This window comes from Vanacampus margaritifer, chromosome 6 (genome assembly GCF_051991255.1).
Source record: "Vanacampus margaritifer isolate UIUO_Vmar chromosome 6, RoL_Vmar_1.0, whole genome shotgun sequence".
Taxonomy (NCBI): Eukaryota; Metazoa; Chordata; class Actinopteri; order Syngnathiformes; family Syngnathidae; genus Vanacampus; species Vanacampus margaritifer.
In genome coordinates, this window is record NC_135437.1 from 23,641,465 (window position 1) to 23,663,647 (window position 22,183).

Here is a 22,183-nt window from a genome sequence, read left to right on the forward strand (position 1 = left end):
TGACTATACAGTATGTGTGTACCAGAGTAATTTTGATTTATGGTTTACTTAATACTTTTTAGCAGGTGGGAACGTTTGCTGGATGGATGTTGGATGGCCCTTGACCAAGGCACTGAACCCAGAATTTCAGTATTACTATATCACCATTATTATTATTATTATTATTATTATTATTATTATTATTATTATTATTATTATTATTATTATTATCCATCCATCCATTTTCTTAACCGCTTGTCCTCACAAGGCTCGCGGGGGATGCTGGAGCCTATCCCAGCTGGCCTCGGGCAGTAGGTGGGGTACACCTTGAACTGGTTGCCAGCCAATCGCAGTATTATTATTATTATTATTATTATTATTACTATTATTATTATCATATAACAATAATAATAATAATAATAATGCATATGAATACATTTTTGTTGTTGGTAAATTGATTAAAGTACAAGCAATGTTTTATTCTAATAATTTATCATTACTTCCTTGGCTAGCTCACTCCATCATCTTAGATTTGAGATCTCAGCAAGAAAAAGAGAAGATATTTGAGTCTGACATTCTGTATGAGGAGCAGCTTCTCCAACCGGCACAAACCGGCTTGAGGAGGAAAATTGACTGACTTGTGGCTTGTCTTGAGCATCAGGGCCACCTCTGCTTTGTAGAGAAGAGAATACAATTTAAAAAGCAACTTTTATGGTGTTCAGCATGGACGCTGCATTAATCTATCATCTGAGCAGCTGATGCTACTTTTCATTCAAGACGTTTCTACGATATTTCATTTTAAACCACTGCTTGTGGTTTTCACTGGTTTAAAACCAAGTATCAGGTGTATAATATGAATCATGATTATATGTTTTAAGGGTCGAAATGCTGTTCTGAATACTAAATGATGGCTACATTGAGGCATCCATTTAGTGTGAATGTAGATAATGATTATGGCTGACACCCCCAATTTAGGAAAATACTGTACAATAATATTAAGTAAAGAATAAAGACGCAAGTAATCCAGGCAATAAATTCAACTGCCACATCATTAGGGAGATTTGTACCATGTTATCCAATACAAGAGCTGTATTTCTGTTTGAACAAAAATAATAATGCTAACTTCTGATTGACACAGTGAGAGTGTACAGTGAAAACTGCTCAATGGCTAAAAGGTCTTGAAAACCGCACCCTAAAGGCAAAACAAAACTTAGGGCCCTATACGGTGCCTGTCTACAAAAATATATGTTCATAGAAAGGCAGCCATGCGCTGGGCATTGCTGTGCTATAATGTATAGCTGGTTCAGACTCATATAGAGAAGCCTGCCAAGAAACTGGTTCCTGTTCCGGCTCCTAAGCCAGTCATCTTGAAAAAGTACAATGGTCAAATTTGATTAATAACTGTATGGCAGCAATGTTATAATTTTGCTTAGAACACTGACTTGAAGGTGCGATGGCAACAGTTTGCCATATTTAAAATTATTTTAGATGAAATAAGACTAATTATACATTTTGATAGTGTGGGAAATATCATGTATAATAATAATAAAAATAATAAGATAAAATAAAAAATAAATAATAAGTACGCAATAAGTGGATCGGAATATGTATGTATTGTATGCATGTATGTAATCATCATCATCATTATCATAATCATCATAATGAATGTTTAATACCACTTTTTTCAGACTGATACCAGTAGGAGTAGGCATATACTCAACTCGAGTAGTTACCGATACCGATAACCAATACCGATACCACTAGTATATACAATTCTCCCAAAAAACAATAACAGGTAATTTAAAAGAAAAACATATCACAATGTGGCATTTTTTCTTAAAATTGCATTATGCAACTTTCTATTCTTCTCTAACTTCTGCTTCCTGATCATAAACTCAGCATGATTAAGTACCGGTACCATATCGGTATCGGTGTTGATGCCAGGCCTTTATTTTAAGGTAGGCTTACTGGTACTCGCGACAATATCCGATACCAGTATCGGCCACCATCTTGTGGCCAGTTTACTATCAGGTACTAGAAATAAAATTGGCATGCAATTGCCATTATTTTCAAGTATTTTTTATTGAAAATGCTATATTAGCATATATAGATAGGTTAATGCCATTATGAGACACTTTTTGATACTGTTCAGTTCACCTACTGCCTTGCATTAGATGGTTTACCATATTTAAAAAAATATATATGAGTGCAGCGTAGATGCTGATCGGAGCTGAATGTGACCGCAATTAATGTGGAAAACCGGAAATATGGGCATTGGTCATTATTTGGGAATTGATCATCAATTGGCATCACCTCTTACAATTCACTTCCTTACCAGCGCCATTAGGTCCGCCAGCTTGTGTGATGAGCTACAGAATGTTAATGTGAGATGAGACGAGGAGATGGAGACTGGAGAGGAGAGGGGAGTTGACGGGAGGGAGGGGTGCCTGAGGTAGGAAGGGGCGGGGGAGGGGGGGGTGGCTTGTGGGGGTAAAGGCGGAACAAACCGGTGTGCGCGGCTACATGCTGTAAACTGCTCGCCCGCACTGCAGATTATTAACCCTGCTGAGAGATGCTTCCAGACAAGGTGGGTGAATTTGATCTATTTGCTCCTCACCAACATGTACCGACGTGTACACACTGGGACGCGATGTTGTTACATTGTAGCATCATGTGTTGAGCATCTTTAGAGAGCCCGCGCGCGCGTAAGCAGCTCCTCTCATGCTCACAAAGGAAGAGATTACACACACTCATACACGCGCGCGCACACGCAGCTAGTTGGTGCACTTTTATGTTTTGTAGCTGCATTGCTCTATACGTGTATTTCTCCCGGACCTGCCATGTACTGAGATGCATCTAAGCCCCATCATCAGCTAATAGGGCAACATGATGCTTACCTAATTACAGTAAATGTGGGTTTGGATCCACATGAACGTTGCATATTGTCAGTGTGTAAGTAACCCTGAGGACAAGTGGACTTAAAGTTCCTCCCTCCTTGCTCATAGTCGTACTCTGCTGAATGAAACAATTTGCTTGTCATTTGAGTGAAGTAGTGAACATCCAGGAGGATAGAACTGAGGGATTTCCCTATCTAAAAATGAAAAGTGTCATCCAACTGTGGGACATAATCTGTCCGAATGGACTGGAGCCAAATGGCTCGGAGACGCCAGTGATTAAAATGCCATGCTGCCCCTTTAAATTGAAATTAAACAAAGTTATGATGGCTTCTTTGACCTGCACCTCACACAGCATTTGGGGTGTGGAAAAAGTTATTTTGGCAAAGTGGATGTCCCGCGGCACTATGCAGGGGAGAGTCCCAAGCTTCTCATCTCTGAGCCATTAAAGGCACTTTCCATCCCTGCAAAGAGAAATGGGATTGGCTTCACACATGAGCTCATTTTGCATAAAAGGAGGAAAGCGAGAGGGTACGACAGGTAGACAAGGACAGGCTGCCACACAAGGGACATGCGCACAACCTTCAAGAGAGTCTGCAGCAGTTTCAAAAATGCATGGACATCATGTATGCATGAAGACACATGCTCAGAAAGAGTCAAGTCATCGCAAATGCTACAATTCATCTCGCATGTTGTTTCGCAGAGGACATGAGCAGTAGGCGTCCTGTATGGTAGCAAAGTGGTCTGATGCTACAATATTGTACATTTTGCAAAACTATATTTTACTTCTGATTTTTGGCTCTTTTTTCTTTATAAATGATTTACTGTATCCCTTTTATGTAAGCATATTCTTATATCGTACTTGTTTGGTCAGACCATGATATAGCTATCCTTTTCCAATTGGGCACAATTTATGTACATTTGATAGGAACAGCAGTATTTCTTGTGGATGTACTTAATGACGTATTTGTGAGATGTTAGCTCTGTTCTTCTTCTTTTTTTTCTGTCATTTGACACTCACATAAAAAGCTTGTTTCATTTTCTTGTTGCCTTTCAGGAAGACGGCAAGGAAGGTGTCTCTTTACCAGCTCCCTCAGGATCTCAAGGACACAACCTAAACTAAGCCTACACTCACATAGAGTGTGAATTGAACCAAGGGCTGTGGCGCTGCAACAAAATGAAGAGAAGTAAGCTGAAAAGGCAGAGAAAATAGTGCGCCCTTGGAAATTGACTTGAACATGGAACTGCTTTGAGAAGCAGCAAAATCACATTTTGAGATAAAAGCAAGAAACACGCAACAGGAGCCGATCCTTGTTCATCAATGGCGACTGAGGCTCAAGTTGCCCACCGATTGTTGTGCGGGTGTGCACCAGACTGCGTTATTTAAGTTCAAATGCAAGAGTGCGGTCGCCCCTCGAACCAAGACGGGCTTGTAGTGTGTGTCATTTCTTTCCCAGATGCAGAACATCCTTGACCAAAACTTAGACATGGCTACGGCTTTACTAGCTGGTGAGAAACTGAAGGAGCTCATCCTGCCGGGCTCGTCGCAAGATGAAAGGGGCGGCGCCTTGGCCAGTCTGATGGTGCAGCTCAAACTGGAGCTGCCCTTTGATCGTGTTGTCACGATAGGGACGGTGATCATCCCCATCCTGCTGGTCACCCTCGTTTTCACCAGGAACTTTGCAGGTGAGCGTGTTGCGAACTACTTTACATATTTTAGGTAAAGTTTGTAACAAAACATGAATTTGGATTTTGGACTATACCCTGAGCCAATCACCAAGAGAGGAACATTTTATTGTGGAGAAAGACTAAATGTGATGTTTGGTCACTGCTGAGTCAGGCTTCTTGAAGAAAACATGCTACGTATTGTAGGCTACCTTGGGTGATTTTTTGTTTTAATGCCTTTGGGCAACATCATTTCTATTAATTTGACTTGATATGAGGCTGCTCGCACATCTTTCAGAACTTGGCTCAAGCATTCTTGTTGAGAGATTATGTTTTCAACATTCTCTGGATTCTTCAGTTATTTCACAGTCACCCAGTGATTGACTGGTGACTAGCGCGGTGTAATTAAACCAATTGGCCAAAGTCAACATGGATGGGCTTTGTAGAACAGTGTTTCCTAGGATCTTATTTTGTATTGAAAAAATATTACAGCACACCACCTTAAATGTCATAAACATATATATTGAAATAATGATGATCTTGTCCTAGTTTACTTCCAAATGTATCTACTCTGTTAGTGATGTGCGATAGATACTACAAATGTTGGTATCGATCCGATATCGAGTAAATACAGGGTCAGCATCGCTGATACCGATATTAATACCGTTTAAAAATGATGGTATATAATTATTATTTTTTAATTAATGTAGCTGTATTGCATATTCACAATCAATTTCCAACCTTCAAGTGTTTTTGTGTTGTTTCCTTTTTAAACAAAGGACAACATTAGGACAAAGTATACTTTATCAACAACCATAACAAAATATACATATATTTTTTTACTTTCTTAAACAAAGTGCACTGCTAGGAAACTACAAATACAAAAAAAATAACTAAAACTTCTGCCTTCATCGCTTCTTTTTCAACTTAAAAAACATGTTAAAGATTGTCATGCAACATCAACTATAAAACATAAAACAACATACCAAAAATATGTAAATATTTTCTTTTCAAGTACAATACTTTATGTGTTCATGTAATCTTCTACAAAGATGAGCAGCTAAGTCACGTGACGATAAAAGAGCCAAACTGAAACTAAACTACTAGATTATTATTATAGTATATTATAGACCCAATGTCGATACTGGTTTGTTATCTATAATATTGATATTTGGATCGATACGCCCACCACTAATCTTTGTGCAATCTGAGCTGGATAATTTGAAGACGAAGTGTATATACTGATATTTAACTGATCCGCCGAATCACCGAATTTAGATTTTTCCCAACTCGATTCACTTCAGTTCGATCAAATGTCGATTAATTATGGAACATCAATTCTTCTTAAATGTCAAGGACATGATAAAACTCCACACACTTTAAATTCCAATGTAAATTTTGCAGAGGCAGTAACTGGTAAAATGATATAGTTTATTAATGAAAGTAACACGTGATATAATCACTACAGTGTTACTCAAACATTAACATCAGCAAGGATGAGATGAAAATATTTTCACAATTCTAATTTGATCATTGTAAATATGAGTTTAAAAGATTCTGAATAGTCTTAAAGTGCAATAAGTCAGGTCTTTCATAAATGTAAGATACAACTTTTTAATTCATGTGAACAGTAAATTTCAAGAAAACAGTTAGACATACAAAAAATCCTTTAAAGTTCTATTTTCATGTGAATTTATGGGAAAACAAGATATTAAAATAATCAATTCATGGTTTTGTGAATCGTTACTGGGCTTAAAAAGGAAAATCGATTCAATATTGCTTATTCTTTTTTTTTTTTAAACCCAGCCCTACCAATCACAAAGCAACAATGAACAGGTAGATGATAGGCAGCTGTGTTGATATCATCTGTTCCGCCTCCATATTCACAACTGACGCACAGTAACACTCGCATTTTGACGATGCATTGGAGGCATTTTAGAAAATGTTCAAATACGGTGACATTTTTACATGTATAAAGACAAGCACTGTAAAAGATGTGCCCTAGTCTGGAGTGATCTCAAAGACAAAATTACACTCTTCACACGTTTAATTTACATACTGTATACCGGTAGTAAAATACTGGGATTGGTTGGCGACCAGTCCAGGGTCTTGCCTAAAGTCAGCTGTGATGGGCTGCAGCTCAACTGTGACCCTAATAAGAACAAGAGGTTGAAATGGATGGATGCAGTAAAATAAAAGTAGAAATACTATGAATGTCAGTTATCGAAGGCGGTTTTAAGTGTTCCCTATTTTGTTTTCTATCCTCAGAGGAGTCCATATACTGTTACACACCACACAACTTCACCCGGGACCAGGCACTGTACGCAAGAGGCTACTGCTGGACGGAGCTGCGTGACGCTACACCTGGTGTGGAGTCTCACCTCTGGCCTTCACTATTTGAGCACAAGTTTCTACCTTACGCCCTTCTGGCCTTTACTGGTATCATGTACATCCCCGCTCTGGGCTGGGAGTTTCTTGCCTCGACTCGGCTTACGTCAGAACTCAATTTCCTGCTTCAAGAGATTGATAACTGTTATCATCGAGCTGCTGAGGGCCGTGCCCCAAAGATTGAGAAGCAGATTCAATCCAAAGGACCCGGCATCACTGAGCGGGAGAGGAGGGAGATCATAGAGAATGCGGAGAAAGAGAAGAGTCCTGAACAAAACCTCTTTGAGAAATATTTAGAAAGACGAGGCCAAAGTAACTTTTTGGCAAAGATTTACTTGGCACGCCATCTGGCTATCATTTGCCTCAGCTCGATCCCCATTTCCTACCTGAGCGCTTACTATGCCCGACAAAGACAAAATGAATTTACCTGCGCTCTTGGTGAGCTCCCGGACATCAGCAGCTATTCAGAGCTCAAGCTTCGGGTCAACTGTAAGCTGCCTGCTGTGCAGCTGCAACGAATCATGGCAGCGGTCGATATCGCTCTGCTCTGCACCATAAACCTTATTATCCTGCTTAATTTGCTGCATTTATTTGTGGTGCGAAAGTCCAACTTTGTATTCGACAAGTTGCATAAAGTGGGTATCAAGACACGGCGCCGTTGGCAGAAGTCTCAGTTTTGTGACATCAACATCCTGGCCATGTTTTGTAATGAGAACAGAGACCACATCAAGTCCCTCAACAGGCTGGACTTCATCACCAATGAGAGCGACCTCATGTATGATAATGTGGTCCGGCAGCTGTTGGCTGCTCTTGCACAGTCCAACCACGATGCAACACCCACCGTGAGAGACTCTGGGATCCAAACAATAGATCCAAACATGGATCCCTCAGATCTTGGAGTGGGAGAGATGCCTACGGAGCCGCTTGTCATCAAACGACCCCGCAAGAAGATTAAATGGATCCCAACCTCCAATCCTCTTCCTCAGTCTTTTAAAGTAAGTTGGGAATTGTAGGTTTAATAACGCTGAGAAACTTGAAAGTAGTTCACAAATAGGGATTTAACCCTGGAGAACCCAAGAACCCTTTTCTTCTTTGGAAAATTATGAATTATACATTAAATGACTGCTATAAGTTCACTGAACACCAAAATATGTTTTTTCAATTTTAACCCTTGTTTTTTGAACTAGCTCAGAGTTGCTAATTTATCAAAATATATATATATATAAAACATACTCCTAGGCAATCTGCAACATGATATGAAATAGATTAGCAAAAAAAAACACAATTTTACCATCTGATGGTTTGCTGAGAAGATGGTTTTGTTTGGATTGATTTCCAGCTCAACAAAACAGCATGTTGCCAGCCATCTTGTCACCACCACTCTGGCTCATGTAAGTGCAATATTCATCCACTAGATGGCCCCATGCAGGGGTCAGAAGTGGCACTCTGGACTTTTGAAGTTAAATTTGTAAAAAAAAAAAAAAAGGTCTTTGTTATTTGAGTAGCAGAATTTATAGGGGCCAAATTTGACCCTGTGGGTTCTCCAGGGTTAAGTAACGAAACAACATTAACAGTGCATTAAACATTGCTATACGATGTAAATAATGGCTATTGTTTTTTCTTCTGTGAAGGAACCTCTTACTCTGACACGTTTGGAAAATAATGCCAAGCCTGAAAAACCCAAACCGCTCAGACGAAAGACGGTAGCAGACAGTTTTATTGCACCGCTTCTGGATACGAAGAGTACACAGTATCCTGCAACAAAAGGTATTTCAACTTCAAATGTTTTACATTCCTATTTTCAGACAGGGCTGTACGGTAAGGTAGTGGGTAAGTCTGTCTTACAGTTGAGAAGTTCTGGGTTTGATTCTCAGCTTGGGAGTTTGCATGTTCTCCCCGTGCTTGTCTAGGCTTTCTGTGAGTCCTCCAGTATTCCAAAAACATTCATGTGATGATCATTAAAGTCTCCAGGTTGTCCAAAAGAGTGAATGTGAATGCGAGTGTGCCTTGTGTTTGACTAGGGTTAGGGTTAGGGTTAGTTAGGTTAGTTTGACTTTGCTTGACTGGTTCAAGGTGTAGACCACCTCCTGCCCAAAGCAGCTTGGTTATGGAAAATGGATACATGGATATTTTCATACAAATTAAAAATGTGGAGTGTAGAGTTCAGTGGCAGGTGGTGGTTTTCAGACTTGGCCTTCACTCAACACCACATTTGCGTCCCCGAGTAGTGGCACCGACAAAAACGTCAGTCATCTGAAATTCTGTTTGGTGAAAATGCTGAGTGGCTAGTAATACAGTAGCGGAACAGAATGGAAACCATTAGCCACACTGTCTGGTGATGAAAACAGTCAAAGTGTTTAGCGTCCATTAAAACATCCGTCCATCCAGCTCCATTACATCGGTCAACTCCAAATCTCGCCACAACAGTATAACACAGTTCAGAGTCCAGCCTCAGCTCCCGTCCTTTATCCTTACTTTGGGCTCGGAGTTCGCTTCTCTATGCATCCCACTACGAGATTGGTTTTCTACTCCAAGAGATTAAGAGGGCTTCTGAGAAAGTGAATCACATCGGCCTAGTTTATCTATAGAACAGAAGGAAAAAGATTATTGAAATGCTGTCTGTATCCCTGAGTACAACGTTTGTAAGATCTTATCAATGTCTTCGTGTCCTTGTAGATTTAAGTGGGATTGAGAAAAAGCACACTCGCAACTTCTCCCTGGATGTTCACCCGTACATGCTGACCATTCGCAAACCAAAAGTGGAGATCACGACCACAGACCCTCTTCCCTCGGAGCACAACATGGATACTGTATATCTTGAAGGCACACACACCATTGTTCATGTTTCTAGTGCAGTTACAGGTAAGATTAATCGAGTCACTTTCTATATGCTTAGCTACAATCTCAGGATGTGAAAAGTAAAACTCTTAAACCCGCACTCTCATGATAGGCCTGGACAACTGTTTGCAAAAGCTAGTACAAAGACCATTAATCCCTATTTCCATCGTCAAGCAATGCAGTTTGGATTAATCATCCAGTAGGCCTTGAAGAGGTTTGATGTACTAGCCAACAGAGAAGTCATTAATAGGGAATTGCCATTTCCGTGTAACAAAGGCAGTTACTTCATTTGACTCTCAACCGGTGAAACGGTGCCTGCAGGTGTTTGCTGGACAGCACATGATTGTTGAAAATGTATATATGGGGCCGTATGTCGACTGGTTACAATATTTGACATTTCCTGTGTCATGGGATCAATCAATCAATCTTTTTTATAGCACTTTTAATACCCCCAAAAAATGATTCAACTCAAAGTGCTCTACTTAGTTTAAAAACAATTCCCCAATACTGACCCACAGACAAGAAGAAGTGCATAAACAAACATTCAAAACACAGCATACTAAGTGATCTAAGGCCCTCAAGGCTCAGCACAGGGAAACCTGGCGACGAAAATGCAATCTCAGCGAGCCGTCTGCGCCAGGAGACGGCCAAAAGCTGCTGCCGCAGGCCCAACCCCATTTTCTGCCTAGTGATAATTTCGTCTGTGACATTTTTTTGGTCATATTTTTCGTCACCAAAACATTTTGCATTTAAAAATGAGACGAAAACTAAAAAATAAGCCATTCATTGAGATTATAACTATAACTAAAATTGATGGACAATTTCGTCAATGACTAAAACGAAAATGAAAACAACGCAGTGACGAAAATTCACACAATCTAATCAGAAGGAATGAAACGCGGGTGGGAGAAACGAACCACTCAGAAACTGTTCAGTTATTTACAATCATTGTGCAGCTGTAAAATCAATCCCAAACAATTATGCACGTTTTTTAATTTTCAGTAGGTGAAAACTAAGTTTTAATATTGTCAGTTCAACATGTTTCATTGAAACAATCAATAAAGACACCGTTGTAGGCCTAATAAATGTGTCTTGCGGGTTAAACTACAGTTACAAATAGGTGTGTTATAATTTTCTGTATAAAAGTTGAAATGTATGCTGAAGGAAAATATCGACTTAACTGTCAATTTTGTCGACTAAAATTGCTCTTTTTTTTTCATCGACTAAAATTGGATTAAAACTAAAATACAATGAGATGACTAAATTATGACTAAAACTTTACTTAATTTTAGTCAAAAGACTATAACTAAAACTAAAATTTTAAAACGTTGTCAAGATCAACACTGCTTCTGCCGCAGAGGGCTCTCTGAGGAAACACTGGAAAAGAAAAATTACTTATTTGGATTTGCAAGCTCATTTACGCTCAACATTTGTTTTCCAGAGAACAAGGTTTGCTCTCCACAATCTACCACCACTGCCTTTTCAACGGTGACCCTGCCTACCAGCACATACGTAAACGGTGGTAGCCCCAACCCACCATCCAGTGAAGATCCCCTCAGTCCCAAACCCTCTCCCACTCCCGGGGAGCCCATCACACAAGTGGAGAATCTTGAGTCTCAGCCACCAACACTCACCAGAGCCCCGACACACCAGCTGCTGAGTATTCATCATACTCTCTTTGAGGAAGAAGAGGACGAGGAAAACCGTAGAGACAGGCTGGCGGGGAGACCAGGGGAACTCATCGCTGCAGGGGAATGTTAAAGGAAGAGATGGATTTCCTTTGTGATTCTGTTCTAGTTAACACTGTTCTCGGCACACAATGACCACTACGTCAATCATGTCTACTCTCGTGAAGTCACACACAGTTTATATGCTGGCTCGTTTGAGTGCGGTAGTGCTGTACTATAGAATTGACTTTGAGACAAGTTTGTCTATGTGGCGATGTTAAGCAGAGTCTTACTGTAAGAACCGATGTCGCATTCATATCTCAGGATGACTGTGTACAATTCATCACCCATCAATGAAACCAGCAGTGATCAAATTCAACAGGGTGCTACAGAGCAGGGGTGAAACAGAATGATTGGATGAATGACTATAAAGGGTGAGTGATTTTTCTTTAAAAAACAAAACAAAACACATGCAGCAAAGGGGACTGCATTGTTTCTTTAAAAAAAAAAAAAGTTGAATTCATATATCGCTTTGTCCCTTTACTACAATAGCCAAGTAGACAGGTAGTTCACGCAATACAATCTTTGATCTGCAGAAGTAAATATGCAAAAGATCACAATATATTTGTGGCAATAATGTATGCGCTTACCACATCATATGTCACAGTCACTGTATTTGATGATGATGATGTGCTTGTGAAGTGTTTAAGCTGTAAAGTGCATCATGGCTTTGTCATCGACATTTCTTCACAACTAAGGATCGCATTTGAACACTTGATACAAGTATATTTGCACGCCATAAATGATAGATCATGTATTGAGGGACAGCAAAGGAGCCAGCTGCACAACACGTCATTTTTCAGAGGAACTTAATATATAAAGTTATTGATACAGCACGTCCACAGAAGTTACGTTTTGTGGGTGTATTTAAAAGGAATTACTAAATGGTGAATGTAGATCAGTTGGGTCACTGGTACATTTGTTTGCTTACTCCAAGTAGGAATGATATGAAGTGTGTGTGGGGGGGGGAGAAGGTCATAGTATACTGTACATGTCTTCTAAATTAGTTTATTTTTCACATCATATAAACAATCACCATATCACCGATTAAGGAAGAGAATAATGAAAGTTTCACTTATAATTTGTAGTATAGTAAAGTACCAGTAAGCCTACATTAGCACTTTACATCAAGTATAATGAGGAAATAATAATAATAATAATAATAAAAGCCTCATAGAGTACACGTTTATCATAAGAACATGAGTATGGCATGACCTCGATTATTAAAAACATAAATCCTACGTTTAGCTCATTAAAATTTGTGCGGAATGAGTTCTCAGTTTTTCAATAACAGTGGATAATACGAATCGAGAAGCACTTTAATTAATAAGACTTGTCGCACAAATTTACCAAGTTCAAAAGCCACTCGTGCTGCCGTGTGTACAATTTACATTAGGACTGTGGTACGGAATTAATTATATGGCAGGTATTGGGATCCGTGTGGATAAGTATATTGGTCATATTGGTGACTGTAAATTGCTAGAAATGAAAATAAATTAAAATGATTGAATACACCAGCGGTTTTCAACATTTTTTCAGTGACTTACCCCATGTGAAATATTTTTTTTCAACAAAGTACCCCCTAACCAGTGCAAAGCATTTCTGGTTGAAAGAAAGAAAATTAACACACACACACACACACACACACACACACACAAGCAAGTGCCCTGTTGTCATTGTCTGATTTATTCAACTCTTGAACTTTATTTGTATTTATGTGGTCTCTCTTGAACTATTTGGAAATATAAAGATATAACTACAAAAAGGAAGAAAGAATTTAATCATAAAGATGTGTGCACATAAGTGTCTTTTGGGATCATAGTGAAGCTCTAACAAATATATTTTTTTAATTTGTTTTTTTATTTTAAGTAAAAAGCAATGGTGATTCTAGGTGGCATATGACAAGTAGGTTGAATCATTCTGGTATGGGAGAGATGAAGAATAGCTTACTGAATATAAAATTAATTTTATGATGTTATATTTATTTGAAATATTTACACATACTGTACTTTTAAATATATTTTAAAACCTCACGTACCCTCTTGGATTGCCTTCACGTATCCCCATTTGAGAACCACTGGAATACACGTCACATTTTGGTGATTCATAAATGACTACTTTGCCCATAATGCATTGCGCACGACAAAACAGGCACTGCTCCGAAAGTGGTGACAACTGACGCTTGATTTGATCAGTAAGTGAATTTTGTACAGTAAATGTGTCTTCTAGTAATAATCATTGTATTGGTAATGACTTTTTAAAAATACTCGTTCATTCTCGTGGAATAACCTGACATTTTGAACTTGCTAGCATACCAGCTGGTGTTAGCGTCACTATCATCATTCTTCTACTGAAACCGAGAAAACCCTTGAGTGTTTAGCTAGCTTATTACAGTAGTTCGTTCTGCTATCTTCGCGTTTTGATCTGATGGGATCCTTGGCGTGACCATTACTTCAGTAAATTACCTTATGGTAACATTACGCAAAAAGTCAAAGGCTTTTAGCTGAGTACACACGTCAACATTGCTGTAACGCGACGTCAGCAGGCAGACTTGACTGACACTGACTCAACTTTTACAACGTTTGCTGTTAAATTTCATTTTGTTGTCTTGTCACGTTCAGCTTGGAGAGCTTCGAGTATGGACCAAGACACCAATTCTGAGGTTTGTGTATATGTGTGTGTGTGTGTGTGTTTAAAAAAAAAAAAAATTCTTATAATTAATGCCATATCATATACTAACATTATGTATCTATTAAGTGATAACCATTTTAAACGGATGCCATTATGCTAACCGGATACACGCACACACTTGCTGTCAAACTGGAAAGACCTGTGACTATCTAGATTTAATCTCTCTCCTAATGGTCACAGGACGAGTCTGTAGGACCACCGGAGGATCCTTCAGAAGAGGCACTACCACCTCGTCCTCCAGGACTTTGTAAGATTTTACTTTTTAACCTCCCTTATAAATTTGTCATCTGTGATTGCTGGTTTGTAGTTTTGTTTTGTTTTTTTGTGACCCAGAAACTGATTATGCAATTGTTTCTCCTTTACAAAATGCACAGCACCTTGTCCATCTACCAGAAGATACAGTACATTATAATTTTGACAAACTTGCACAGTTATATTAGTATACAGCACTTTTGGTTATTATTATGGTTATTATCATTGATTGGCACAGTAACACCCATCGGTTACAAAACGTTTTACATTTTAATATTGGTTTTACTGTAGTTGTGAAATTCTAGACTAAATATTTCTGTATAACCAAAATAGGTGGTATTTCTAGTTCTAGTGATTTCACGCGGATTGCTCCAAAGCCATCCACTAAAGGTTTGCATGGCTTTTGCGCAGCGCTAACTATTATAAATGGACCAATCCGGAGCGTCTCATCCACAAGACACGCGCAGGTGGGGAAATTCATTACAAACTGCGATGCCAACCCGATTGCACCCCGGTGCGGCCGGGATTTTTTCGTGTATTTAAACTTTTAAAAAGGTAAAATGCATATATTTTGCAGAGAAATTGCCCACCTCTCTGCAAATGAGACTCATTGATAAAAAATGTGTCATTCAATAACGCCAGCGCTAATAGCCACAGGCAGTTTGAGTGATGCAAACAATGTCTATTGAAGGCTGGCGTAAACTTGGCACAGATACTTCTTGTTAAAAAAAAAATCTCTGGTCCAATTACCAAATTTAATTATAGTACAAAAGCACGTACATATTAGTACTTAGTTGCAAAAGTCAAAATACAAAATTGTTGCTGTCATGACACTGTGACACTATATACTCAGTGGCCACTTCCTGTTTCAATGGTGATTGATCACATTTTTTTTTAGGTGTGGTCCTGGTCTCTTGATGTCAAAATATAAACAGCGGACTGTTTTAATACCATTTTTAACTAAACCAGGAAATGTAAAATCATCCACTGAGGTTGAGCAACGTAACAAGCCAATTTTAACAAAGCATGACAAGCAAGTACAGCTTCAGATTCTGTTTGCAAATCCACCAGGAGGACATTTATATAAAGTGTGAACTGTGAAGATCCCTCTAATTTTAAAATGTATTTTGAGGTTATTTTAGCATCCCAAAGGTCTGACTTAAAACTGTATTTGTTCTTCATTCAAATGAAGCTTTGAGAACTCTGAAAAGAAATTCATGGCTTGCATTCCTGCACATGTGACTTCTGCTCTGACATATACAGTACATACATTATGTGGCATATGTGAGCGATTAATGTTCCCTTGAGGATTTAATGAGGATAGTGAATAAATAAAATGAAAATATGATGAGACATTCACGCTTTCTGTTAACTGTCAGTCATCTTTTTCCAGCCGACAGCGAAGCAATGGAACTACTTTGGCAATATAGAGCCCAGCGTCGCCAGTCATCACCTGAACTACCAGAGACAGTGACCCGTCTTATTTCCCCTGATGGCAGCCTTCTGTACTTAGTGGGCACTGCCCACTTTAGTGACAGCAGCAAAAGAGATGTGGCTTCGGTGAGCCGCCCGTTTCACTTTGAGAATTTGCAAGCCATCATTTTCTCTTTTTTTGTGTACTATATTCATTTCCTATGTCAGTGAACATTTCTATTCTTTCCTCTTGGTCTATCTGTATTCTTACTCACTCTTTTGTACACTGCTACAGACGATCCGTGCTGTGCAACCGGATGTGGTTGTGGTGGAGTTGTGCCAGTACAGGGTGTCCATGCTGAAGATGGATGAGAATACATTGCTGAGGGAAGCCAAAGAGATCAACCTTGAAAAAGTCCAGCAGGCTATCAAACAGGTGAGACTTTCATAGAGCAAAAGAGAATCCATAAAGTTTATAGGCCATTTTCCCATACGTTGTATAGTTTTACTCAGTGACAGCACACATCTGTAAATACAAAACGTGCCTTTTCTCATTTTCATGTCACCTTTTTGCAATTTACAGCTGTTTGGCAAGAAAAGAAAGCGTAAAAATATGCACTCCTTGATGTCAAAGTTCTCTTCTCAGCAGAATTCTTTGGCAGTTAAGACTGTTGTCTTTTTATGATTTTGTATTAATTATGTAGCGATTACCATCTCCATAGCCACGTTAGGCTTTAGTGTTATAAAAATAAAGAATACAAGCAATGATAAATGTGTGTACTGTACTGCATACAACAATCAAGGTACAGTACTAGTGCAAATGCAGTATTCACACACAATATCATTTTGACAAAAGCAGCTTTTGCAAATGTGCTGCCAGTTGAAGGTGGCATATCACTTGAGTTTGTTCCTCTGTTTGTCAGAATGGTGTGATGTCTGGCCTGATGCAGATTCTTCTGCTCAAAGTTTCCGCTCACATCACTGAGCAGCTCGGCATGGCTCCTGGTGGGGAGTTCAGGGAAGCCTTCAAAGAGGTGAAAAGATTGTCACTATATTACCCCACACTAAACCATTTTGATTTTGATGCCCCTGGCAATGAATCTTGTATTTTTTGTTTTGTTTTTTTTGCACAGGCTCGACGTGTGCCGTTCTGTAAGTTTCATCTTGGAGACAGGCCCATCCCTGTGACGTTCAAGAGGGCTATTGCTGCTCTCAGCCTGTGGCAGAAGGCCCGTCTCGCCTGGGGTCTTTGCTTCCTTTCTGACCCAATCAGGTGCCTTACACACTTTTTTTTCCCCATTTTTTTATTTAGAAATAATAGAGATGCAAGATTTATTCTTTGTTGTTTTGGTGTTGTATCACAGCCATAAGTTATTTATGTATTTCCCCCTTAACTACGTACTCTTTTAACATGGTTAAAGCAATGCAGGTTTTATTAAAAACAAACCAGCTATTGTATGAAATGGTTAATAACTCTTTCCTGAACGTAACGAGACATATCGCATGCTGTAAACATGCATAGAATCAAATGGCTCTGAATGACGAATGAAGCGTAATTAGGTTACGTTTTGCATAGTAATAGGAGCCTTATTTACTGTATACTCATTGAAGCTATTTTAGGAGAAGATAGTAAGTGTAGTTTAAATGTGTGTAGTGCACAAACTAAATGAAACAAGTTTTGAAAGCTTGCAGGGATTTTATTAAGCCCGTCTTGTTCCCCCTTTTTTTTTGTCACTGAATGTTTACAAGAACCACAAAACTGTACATGATGAAGAAAACTATCATTCGTATGTGACACTGAACTCATCATGCTGCACTTGGTGCCACATTTCAGCAAAGAGGATGTAGAGAAGTGTAAACAGAAGGACCTGCTGGAACAGACCATGTCAGAGATGATTGGAGAGTTTCCAGCTCTTCACCAGACTATCGTGGCTGAGAGAGACATCTACCTCACGCACACACTGCGCCAGGCTGCATGCTGTGTGGAGGCTCCTCCTAATGCCCAGAGTAGGTTTTACACTGTGTAATGAGCATGACTGCGTATAGTAAGCGCTGGCTGCAGAGTGCATTTCGAAGAGTGGCTCAACGTGAGGTGGACCTGAACGTTTGACCTCTAGCTGGACAGATTCTCGGCCTCTAAGCACTTTCTTCTTTTTGTTCTTTTGTTAAACTATATATTTGGTGGTTTTAATGATGTGCCATTTTATGACAGCACGCTTACTGTTGTAAAACTTTTTTAAATATCGAAAATTACAAACTGGCCAAAACTCAATTGCTAACCTCAACCATCCAGGGAGTGTGCCATCTGCTGGGGGACATGTGGTACTGCACCCATTTGACTCATTTCTATGTGGAGTACATCTTTTTAACTTTTCAACAGACTGACCGTGTTTCCCTGGCTCAAACTGTTTAGTTACCTCCGCCCTGACTGACTGGTTGAATATTTGTAATTTCCTTGCTCCATAAAGTGTTAAAAATAAATAAATAAATGTGACGTCATAAGACGGCACATCATTACATCTGTAAATTTTGTTAAAAAAAATTGTTAAAACCATTCTGTTGGAAAAAAAAATGGAGGCACTTATGCTGCATTCAAGAAAGGTGGGAAGTAAGGCTTTTCCGATTTCATACCAGAAATACTTAAATAGCATCTCATTCATGAGACTTGAGTAACTGCAGCATTCCAATATATTTCTTCATTTATGATTCAGTCATGTGTCATCTATGTTCAATGACATCATACTGTGCACTCTTGTAGAAGTGCCTGCTGTTGTGGTGGGAGTTGTCGGAATGGGTCATGTGCCTGGCATTGAAAGAAACTGGGAGAAGCATCTCAACATCAGTGAAATTATGAGGTATGTTTATCTTTTCATTAAATAAGAGCAGAGGTTGGTAGTAATGTGCCATATTTACTGTTACATTTACTTAAGTGACTTCTTGGATTAATTGTACTAGTAGGTTTAATGTAACAAACACGTTACTTATCCAAGTGTATTTGTTTCTAAATTAAAGGATACCTGTATTACATTACATTAAACTACATTCCACTCGCTACTTTTAGTTGTATCTTTATATTATTGCTAGCACAATGCATGGCAGCGAGACTTCTGTCTCTCATGGCAGAAACTACAGAAGACACGACGTGACTCGCATTCAATTCTGGCCTCACATTTACCTTTTCAGAATATGGGAACTCATTTATTTCTCTTCTTCTGTTGCAGTGTTGCGCCCCCCTCTCAGTTTGGCTGGGTTTTGCACACTGTAGTTAAAGGTGTTGTGATGGGCATGCTGGGGTACGTCTGCTACCGTGCTGGACGCAGTTTAGTTCGAGCCCTGTTGTCTTCATCTGCCGTCCAATCAGTGGTGGACAATCTACGACCATCTCCTGCTTGACCTCACAGGTCATCTGAAAGCCATCACTGACTGACACGGTTGCTTCATGAAACAGTGCATCTTTTCCCAGTGGCCTTAAAAGGAGATGCGGCTGAAAGGAAGGTTCGCTCAGCCAATAAGGACCTCAGGGCGAGATGTGGTGCCCCAACGGACATTGTACGGCCTTACAGCCAAAGAAACCTACACACGATTGCTTTGGAATTTTGTGGAAAGGCTTTTAAGGTTTAAAAATACCAATACTGTGTTTGTAATGCTTCAACGTTTATTCCTTTCAAAAGCTTAAGAAAATGTAATTTTATGGTTAGTCAAATCTTCAAACAAATGCCCCGGCAAAATGTTCATTAGATTTTCTTCTCCTCTTTCCTTTCTCCATTCTTGTGCCAGTTTTTGGTTGGCAATCATTTTATATACATTTAAAAACAAATGCAATGGGAATGACAGTCTACGCTAATACCAAATAATATAATATGACTATACATGGGCTTTTTTGCAACTTTTTTTTTTTTAAACAGTATTGGTACAGTGAGTTGTGTGATTAAATTCTTACCAACTCGACATTGGCATGTATTTGAAGACTTAAGTTGGCATAACAAAATGTCCATGTTCGCAGTCTTGCCTCTGCTAACAAGTGCCTCTCAATGCATCAGCAAGTGTATATGCATTTTTGACGTACTGTACCCCTTAATGGTTAGTACAAATTTATAAAGTTGTAAGGCATATTTTGTAAATAGTTATTTTAAATGTAGACTTTCAATATGGGGATAGTACATCGATTTCAATGCATGGCATCTAGGTTCATTTGAGACTCATTGCAGGGAAGGCTTACGCTTCTCAGGGTGAGTAATACTCATCAATTGTCACAAACCTGCAGGATTACAACGTGCCCAGATTTTGCCATCAATCAATTGGACCTCAATCTCTGGTTAAAATTCATTCTTGACTTATTTTATGTGTGTAGTAAGTCATCTTTAAAGCCTTCACAATACCGCATATAACATTACTTCACCAGCTCTTTGTAATGCATATATTTTCTTCCAGCTGTAATTGTCTTTAAATGTGTAAAATCGTCAGTACTGTATAATCGCTTCTCAGTAGACTGCAAACTTGCCTACTTATCATGATTCTCTATCAACCAACAATGAATTGTATTCATAATGCAGGTGATGCCACTTAGAAATTGGTCTTAAATAATTAATTTGCAAAATAACCATTTACAGTATGTTGATTAAGCAATAACAATGCCTTTTTGTAGAATGTCATTGGACCTTGAAATTGTTCTACACACGAAAGGTGTCATTGTCTTTCAATTGATGTTTACATGAATTACATTACAATCAAGTGCTATAATGTAATTTTCTGTGAATTTCACAGAGAAGATGTCTGTTTTTATTCTCTCGTTAACAAGTGTTTTCAGTATACTCACTGCAAACCCAACATTAAATCTAAATTAGATTTTTTTTTCCAAAAAAAAAAGAAAAAGTTTGCTTTAGGTACTGAATGACAGTAATGCTCTGTCTGACCAATTAATTTGTTTAAAAAGGCAAGTGTTTCCCACTGCTGCAGCAGTGTTTAAATAAGAAAAATCTCTTGGCACATCACCAAACAAATGTCCCTATATATATATATATATATATATATATATATATATATATATATATATATATATATATATATAGAGGCAATGATCTCAACTAATTTTTCCTCACAAAGTTACTAATGTGAAACATGGGTCAGTCTAATTGAACAATTAGCTGATATGCTTGCAGGAAGCCATGACTAATTCTGCTTAATTTCAATAGGTGGATACACAAGTTTATCGTACCCTTTACCATCTAATTGAAGAGCATTTAATTGTTCTGTCACTGTATGTCACTGGCAGAAGAATATAAACATTTGCAATTGATAAATAATTTTGAGACCAATTGGCCCTCTATTTGAGAAGGACTGATGTATGTATATCATTTGACCAAGGCAAAGAACAATTGCGATCAGGATAAATAGCCTGAATGATTTTTTAAAAAATTTTAAAGCTCTCTTTTCCGCTGTAATTTGAAGGTATTAAGTGTCAGTTAAAAAGAAAATGTTACATTAGCTAGGTTTGATTAAAGGGAGAAGGGACGCCAGCTGTAATTTACAATTAACAAATATGCTGACCCAAAAGTAGACAGAATAGAAATTCAGACATTGCTAAACATGAACAAAGTGTTAGAATTGGGCTCTTGATGATTAGATTAGTGACTTGAGCTAGCCTGCTGTGACCTGTCCTGTCCTGGCGTCTTCCTATGTATCTGCACTCTGGTACACATGGGCCTATATAGTTGAAACCAGTTAAGACCATCGGGTCACAGATTGTAGGTGAGTGGGCGGCCAAGACAATAGCCTATAAGAGTAGAAACCATTTTGGACATAGATCTTCTTCCGCATCCAGCAGAAAAGGCTCCACAGTGGTGTACTCTTATTTTTCCGGTATCCAGTAAAATTCTACAGACCCCTGTTCAAATTCCACATTTTTGTGTTAAAAGAAAAACGCTATCAAGATGAATAATTAAAAAATATATATATTCCACCAATTTGTGACTTATAACCTGTACAACTAAGTAAAAAGTAAATCTATTTTTAAAGGTAGTAAAGAAAAAAAAGTCAAAAACAAACAACAGATATATGGTTGTACGCACAAACATAACTGAGTGGCCGTATTCAGAATTATTATCATAGTCAAACTCAAAAGTGGAGTTTGCACATAGGCCTACCTCGAATTAACCTCTCAAATAAAGTTCAGACAGTCTTTTTATTAACTGTTGCTACAACCACCATGCTCTATTGTATGGTGTTCTTTTGGAGATAAATGCCTTGTGGAATTGTGGCCAATTCGACGACACTGCCACGTTATGCTGATAATGTTGATGATGTTTATTAAGCAATAAATGTCAGCTTTGTGCATCG

At 38.6% G+C, this 22,183-nt stretch overlaps 2 protein-coding genes across 2 annotated transcripts; both read left to right on the plus strand.

Moving 5' to 3' along the window:
* Window positions 1-2,474: 2,474 nt before the first annotated feature.
* Window positions 2,475-13,005, plus strand: panx2 (pannexin 2). The gene is made up of 6 exons (XM_077568453.1): window positions 2,475-2,566; window positions 3,931-4,559; window positions 6,807-7,921; window positions 8,558-8,693; window positions 9,603-9,788; window positions 11,206-13,005. Exons 2-6 carry the CDS (start codon window positions 4,331-4,333, stop codon window positions 11,523-11,525), a joined length of 1,986 nt encoding a protein of 661 aa, XP_077424579.1. The 5' UTR covers window positions 2,475-2,566; window positions 3,931-4,330; the 3' UTR covers window positions 11,526-13,005.
* A 574-nt stretch (window positions 13,006-13,579) lies between these two features.
* trabd (TraB domain containing) lies at window positions 13,580-20,592 on the plus strand. The gene is made up of 10 exons (XM_077569532.1): window positions 13,580-13,685; window positions 14,113-14,153; window positions 14,363-14,429; window positions 15,828-15,994; window positions 16,143-16,283; window positions 16,771-16,881; window positions 16,981-17,120; window positions 17,682-17,854; window positions 18,606-18,702; window positions 19,069-20,592. The coding sequence occupies exons 2-10, from the start codon at window positions 14,130-14,132 to the stop codon at window positions 19,238-19,240; spliced, it is 1,092 nt and encodes a 363-aa protein (XP_077425658.1). The 5' UTR covers window positions 13,580-13,685; window positions 14,113-14,129; the 3' UTR covers window positions 19,241-20,592.
* The last annotated feature ends 1,591 nt before the right edge of the window (window positions 20,593-22,183 follow it).